The following is a 7,195-nucleotide window of genomic DNA, read 5'->3' on the forward strand; positions in this document are numbered from 1 at the left end:
CCATAAAGGTCAGCCTGGGACCCCAAGCGACTCACAGGGAGGAGCCAGACGAGCACTTCCTCCCACCAGGCACTCTTTAGCTCTGGACACCTGGCTCCGTAATGGCAGTGCCAGGGACCCCGATGCCCTTCAGGATCACTCTTGTGCTGCTCTGGTTTGAGGTATCTCTGTTCCTTCCTGACCTCTCCCAGGCCAGGTCCTCGCAACAGTTCAGCTCTGTGGAAGTGGTGATCCCCCTGAGGGTGACGAGCAAGGGCAGAGGTGTAGGGTCCCCAGGATGGCTCTCCTACAGCCTGCGGTTTGGGGGCCAGAGACACGTTGTCCACATGAGGGTCAAGAGGCTCCTGATTTCCACACACCTCCCTGTGTTCACCTACTCAGAGCAGCATGCCCTCCAGGAGGACCACCCCTTCGTCCCTGAGGACTGCTTCTATCATGGCTTTGTGGAGGGGGATCCTGAGTCCCTGGTTGCTCTCAGCACCTGTTATGGGGGTTTTCGAGGAATGTTACAGATAAACAACCTCATGTATGAAATTGAACCGATTGAGTACTCCACCACCTTTGAACACCTGGTGTCTCAGATTGACAGTGATGACACACAATCCCCACCCATGAGATGTGGCTTAACAGAAGAGTTGATAGCTCAGCAACTGGCATTGCAAGCGTCATATAACTTCACTGTGGAACCACGTTCTCGACTGAATTGGTGGACACACTGGCGCTATATTGAGCTGGCAGTGGTTGTGGACCATGGGCGATATGTTTTCTCTCAAAGCAATGAATCACGAGTTCAGTATGATGTATTTCATGTTATTAATATAGTGGATGAATACTTTAAGCACATGGAGGTTGATGTCACTCTGATGGGGATAGAAATCTGGACTACAAGGAACCTCATAGACACCACTGGTGACTTAGATCCAGTGCTACAGAGATTTTCTTCTTGGAAAGCTCCAAATTTTGATAGACGCATTATAAACGATGTTGCACATCTTTTCAGAAAAGAATTGCATCATAGGGAACTTGGTATTGCCTATGTTGGAGGAATTTGTTACGTTCCTCTTAACTGTGGAGTTGATATTTTCGAAGGCAATAGTTTAACCCTGTTTGCACATACTTTGACTCATGAGCTGGGACATAATCTAGGTATGTTGCATGATACTGAAACATGTACATGTGGAGATCGGTTTTGCATAATGTATTTCAGCAGACAGAACTCTCATCGTTTCAGCAACTGCAGTTATTCCCAATATATGGAAACTGTGATCAGTACTGGCACCTGCATTCTCTCTCCTGCAAGACCACGGCACATCACAAGGTTGCGATTCTGTGGGAATGGAGCAGTAGAAGAGGGGGAGGAGTGTGACTGTGGATCTCTTCAGAAATGTGCACGAGATGATTGTTGCATGACAACCTGTTCTCTGAAGCCTGAGGCTGCTTGTGGTCATGGAGCTTGTTGCAGACAATGCGATCTGCTGCCTTCTGGGACTGTATGTAGGGAGAAGACCAATGAGTGTGATCTTCCAGAGTGGTGCAATGGGACTTCACCTGAGTGTCCAGAAGACGTGTACCTACAGGACGGCATTGAGTGTGGTACAAATTCCTACTGCTATCAAAAGTCTTGTAATAGCCATGACATTCAGTGTAAAGAGATTTTTGGCAAAGAGGCCTCGAGTGCGTCTGCCAGTTGTTACAGTGAAATGAACACCCAAGGAGATCGCTTTGGCCACTGTGAAATTTATGCCACAAGATATTTGCCATGTTTGTCTTATAATGTCTTGTGTGGGCGAGTCCAATGTCAAAATGTTTTCACACTTCCCGCATTGAAAGATCACTACACAGTGCATCAATCTCACATCAACGGCACCACCTGCTGGGGCACAGATTATCATTTAGGGATGTCCATACCTGACATAGGTGAAGTGAAGGATGGCACGGTGTGTGATACAGGCAAAATATGCCTGAACAAGAGGTGTGTTAGTAGGATACGATTATCGGTAGACTGTCAGAGGCGGCACTGCAACATGAGAGGCGTCTGCAATAATAAACAGCACTGTCACTGTCACCCAGGATGGGCACCTCCCAACTGCACTGTGAAAGGCCCTGGAGGTAGTATGGATAGTGGTCCACCACCACCTCTACCCCCTGGGACAACAATACCACCTCTTGGGGAAAACACCACAACCTCTGTGGAGAAACCACCACCACCTGATGCTAAACCAACTTCAGCTACAGGGAAGCCAGAGAATCCTCACATGGCAAGAATGATTTTCACATATGTGTTAATCTTCATTGTTTTGATTCTTTTTTATTTGTTTTGCTATCTTATGCTATGTAAGGCAAGCGAAAAAAATAAAGATGAAATGCAGGAAAACGAAGGTGAAAATGAACAACAAGTGGATGAAAGCGAAGTGTAAGACCACGAGTAACATTCAAAGCTTCCTATTAAAGAATCTAATTCTTTGTAATAGGAAATCAGTTCATGTCTCATCATTTAGACTAAAACTAAGTGGTAATTCTTGTCATACTGTCAGGTTAACAAAACTTAAATATTATTTATTATTGTATTTCTTATTTTTTAAGTATGGTTTGCGTAGTTGAGTTGCATGGTGCCCAAGTGGGCCTCTGATGAGGTTTGAAAGGACCAGGTATGAAAAAGGTGTGGGGGGCACAGGTTTCAGTTCTTTTTTTCCCCCCCCATGCCCACCGGAAAGGAGAGCGAGATGTCCACTCCTTGATGTCAAAGTGCATCAGCACCTGGGATTGGGCATGACCTTTGGTGATGTCTTAGAGACCCCGATGCAGGGAAGAGTGTTCCAGGGCATTACCTGAGGGCTTTCTGTCACCCTGAGACATTGGCTTTATTCTCCAGGGCTGAGAAAACCCTTCCAAGGTGTATGGTTTCAAAGTTCTTCTTAGTGGGTCCACAGACTCAGGAACATGCTGCAAAGATTGGCCAAGAGAATTGTCCAACCAACTTTGCCTTTGATTCTCTGACAAGCTAGTTGACGTTCCTGGTGGCTTAGATGAGCTGGCTGTCATGTCTCTTGTGTACATCTGGACGTGTGGTTCACCACACAGGCCCAGTCCTGACACATGCACTCCAAGGTCAGACTACACAGCCTATGATGTTTCCTGTGTCCAAGGTCTGAGTCCAGTTGTCCAGTCAGGGAGTTCCCCTCTCCTAGTGGGATCTCCGACTTGACTCTTATGTGTGCTAGCCAGTGCAGGGTCGGTAGGGTCTGTCATCTGCACCAAGCAACCTACATACCAGTGGATGCAGTTTGCTCAGTTCTGCCTCAACCCATCCCTCACACGGACCAATGGGTGCTGCAGCCCAGCGCAGCCAGCCCACCACAGATCCAGTCCTCATGCATACCAGCAGATGCTGTGGTCTAGATGGGGTGACCCCTAGGAACTCCTCCAGACCTGCCGCATCCCTGGCTTTTGCACATGGCAGCCTCTACTGCAGCCTAGAGTGGCCCAGCACACATCCCATGCCATTTTCGTGCTCAGCCACGGGTGCTGCAACTTAGCTCAGCCTGGCCCACCCACAGAGTCAACCCTCAGGCATGCCAATAGGTGCTACCACCTTGGCCATTCTGGCCCTCCCTCAGCTCTGGTTCTTGTGTTGCAGGGCAGTAGGTACACCCTAGCAGGGAGTGTTCACTGTTCCCCTGCCAGGCATGTTCCTAGCCCCAGACTGTGCAGCTGCCAGTGGATGCTACAGTCAAGCCTGACATGACTCACACCCATTCCCAGCACTTGCCAGTCAGCGCTGCACTCTAGGTTGGCTGGCCCACACCCATTCTGGCTCTTGTGCATGCCAGCCAGTGCAGCAGCCAGGCAAGCCTGGCCTGCCCTGAGACCAGCCCACTTCTGGTGCCAGCTCTCAGGCTCATCAGTGGAAGCAGCATCCCAACAAGGAAGTCCCCATAGTTCCCCTACTGGGCCTGTGCTCAGCTCCAGTTCTTGCACATGCCAGCAGGTGCTGTGACCTAGTCTGAGCTGATCCACCCACAGTCTCACCATTTGCCAGCAGGTGCTATAGCCTGGCTCAGTCTGGCCCACACCCGCTTCCAGCTCTTGCCAGCCTGTGTGGCAGCTTAGTCCAGCTTGGCCCACTCCCAGCCTCAGCCCTCATATGAACTGGTGGATGCTGCAGTCCATTCTGGTTCATGCCATCAGGTGCTGAGGCCTGGCCCAGCCCAGCCTGACCTGTCCCCAGACCCAGCCCACACAAACTCTGTCCAATACGGAATCCTTGCCTGGCCTAGCCTGGCCCTAGTCCCAGCTCCTGTGCTCCCCAGATAGAGTTTTGGACTCGTAAGGCCATTCCCCAAGTTCTCTTATCAGTCTTATTTCTTAATCTTTAATTTTAATTTTTGAGGATGTTTACATAGTCAATCAAGGTGGGAAGAATTGACGGTTAGGGAAAAGTGACTGTGGTCATTGTTTCCAAATTTCCTTATTTCTTCTTCCTGCTTTCAGGGGAAGAGGGGAGGCAAGGGGAGAAGCCGTGCCCAGCCTCCCAACCATTCCAGTATCCAGGGATGGGGAATGGCTACCCAATATCAACCCTGGGTCCCTGATGTGGCACATGCTGCAAGGGTTCTGCCTTGTGATTTCAATAGTTCTGAACTGCTGTTGACCTCACCCATCCAAGGATCAGAAACCCCACCCCCAAATGTCCGTTGGCTGACATAGTTGACCTTAGAGTCTCCATTCACCCAAATATTTGCTGTCATGTTTTCTCGAGGTAGTTGTCCAATTGGTTTTGTTCTTCTTCTACTATTGTGATTCTGGATGTCCTCAGCAGGCCCCAAGGGGCTGCCATTTCCTCCATGTGCATCTGGACCAGCCATGCACCGATCTTTCTCTTTCACTGAGGCAACCCAGGTCTCACATGCACTCCATAGTCAGACCACTAGTCCTGGATGTGAGCTGCCAGGGCTCTGCATGCCCCCACCTGTGCCATCCTAGACCCTTGTAAGGCCACAAACCAAGTCCCACAAGCATGCTACCAGGAAACCATTGAGCTTTCCCTGGCACCATTAGTGCCTTGGGCCACCCAACCCAGGCCCCACTGGAAAGCCCATGCCCAGGGCTCCTGGACCTGGCACCCACCACACAGGCAGGTCAAAGGACCCAGGCCAGGTGAAGCAGTCACCCTCATCCCTGGACATCCTGTCCACCCTTCATTCCCTGGGGCTCACGCACCCAGCACCCATGCATCTACTGGCTCAAGGATCTGGCCTAGGCAACCTGAGCTCCACCAAAAGCCCTGTCTCCAGGGCTCACAGACCCAGAACCCACCACATAGATGGGCCCAAGGACCCACGGCAGATGACTCAGTGCCCATCCTACAAGTCTTGCTCCCAGCCCCAGATCTCCCATGGAGTAGCAAGACTGCAGCCCTGCTTGGCACGGTCTGCCTTCAGTCCTGACTTTTGCATGCACTGGCAGCCGCATGTACTACAGCCTGCCTCAGCCTGCTTTCTTCAAGTCCCAGTCCACGCAAGTGTCAAGTGGGTTCCTGTCAGCTGAGTTCCATGATCCAGCCTGGCTTAGCCTATCATGCCACAGCTGTCTGCATAAACCAGCAGGTACTGCATTCCCACAGAGGTGAGGCTACAATTCCCCTACAGAATCTGCCCCCAGTTTTGTTTTCTCACATTCTGGTGGGTGCTGTGTTCCAGCCTGATGTGGCCCATCCCTGCTCCAACACTCACAGGCAGGTACTGTGGCCTAACCCAGCCAGTCATGCCATCCAGCCCGTCACTGCAAGCACCAGTGGGCAGCAAGTGATGCTATAAGTGCAGCTCAGGTCTTCCATATGAGCGTGTGTCTTGGTCTGACTCAGACATGTCGTCTAGCTTTCTGTTTCTAAAGCACTCTATCTCGGCTCCCTCGCCTACCTGCGAATGCAGTGGCCTGTTGTGGGAGAGACCCGAGAAATCATTTCTTTGCTATCAAACATGTCCGCAGCTGCTCTCACTCCAATACATCCCCAGACACCCTTTTCTGAGGAATCTACAGTGCCCTCCAGCATTGGGGTTGGGAGGTATGTCCCAGCTCCAAATTACATCAGTGTGTGTTAGGTGTGTGTCCAGATTTGCTTTATAATTTATTTCAAATGTAAGTATTTAGTGATACACTGTTAGGAATATCAGTGGGTTGCAAATTATCTTTTGTCTGAATCACATGCAGAGTTTAGAAAAATAGATTTATAATCCACAAAAACTAATTATAGTCCTGTGAACACTTTGATGAGCTTATGTTGAAGTCAAACTTTGTGGTTGCAACTGTCTTTGGAAAGCAGAAATAAGGTAGATAGATCTGGGCAGCTGTCAGGTCAGAGAATGCCAAAATCATCGACATTGATTAAGCAAGATATGCAGATTGGCATTCAGTGCAAGAACCAGGTCATGTGATGAAATGGCTGGTATCTCCATGATGTGGCTGGAGGTGCGTGGTCTCTATGCCCAGTCCCCAAGCATGTGTCCCACTTCCTTTGCCACGTCAGGATATGCCTCTCTTCCCATGACCATGGTGGCCTTCTGCATGAGAGAATTTATGATAAAGTAAATATTGTTTTAATTCTAGGATGTCTTTCTTGAGCCCTTCCAGTGAGGATTTTAGTCGCTAAATAGAACAGAGCAGTCCATTAAAGATGTCTACATATTTGAATGGCAGATGGAGCTAGCCACATCCAGCAAGGAACGAAAATTGGTTTGCTCTGTAACACACACACACACACACACACACACACACACACACACACAAACACACACACGGACAGATAACATACACACACACATAAATGCTGAAGGTGCTGGCTGCAAGCAGGTTTGGGAAATATGTGCACGTGGTTTACGAAATAGTTACTGTATTGTCTAAGTTTCAAGCACACTTGGCAATACTTTCTAGGTTTCTGTTATCCTCACTTGGCAGTTACCTGCCACATACTATCTTCTATCCTTTGAAAAGTCTCTTTCCAAAATGTTTAAACTGATACATTGCATTTTACTGTTTCAACTGTGATGTCAACTCAAAATCACAACTGTGGTCACAGCTCACTGTCTTCTTTGTCTTTCTCACCCTTTCAGTCCTCCCCCACCCTTACCTGCTTCCTGTTTTTATCTTCACTAACAGCCCGGCCGCGCTGATGTTCCACCTCTGCCTGGACACAGAT

At 49.3% G+C, this 7,195-nt stretch overlaps 1 protein-coding gene across 1 annotated transcript; it reads left to right on the forward strand.

The window, feature by feature from the left end:
• On the forward strand, nucleotides 1-2,417 carry LOC121153230 (disintegrin and metalloproteinase domain-containing protein 20-like). Its single transcript, XM_040975705.1, has one exon. It carries the CDS (start codon nucleotides 102-104, stop codon nucleotides 2,415-2,417), a length of 2,316 nt encoding a protein of 771 aa, XP_040831639.1. The 5' UTR covers nucleotides 1-101.
• Nucleotides 2,418-7,195: the final 4,778 nt, after the last annotated feature.

This window comes from Ochotona curzoniae, unplaced genomic scaffold (assembly GCF_017591425.1).
Source record: "Ochotona curzoniae isolate NIBS_2020 unplaced genomic scaffold, NIBS_Ocur_1.0 contig_2688, whole genome shotgun sequence".
NCBI classification, from domain to species: Eukaryota; Metazoa; Chordata; class Mammalia; order Lagomorpha; family Ochotonidae; genus Ochotona; species Ochotona curzoniae.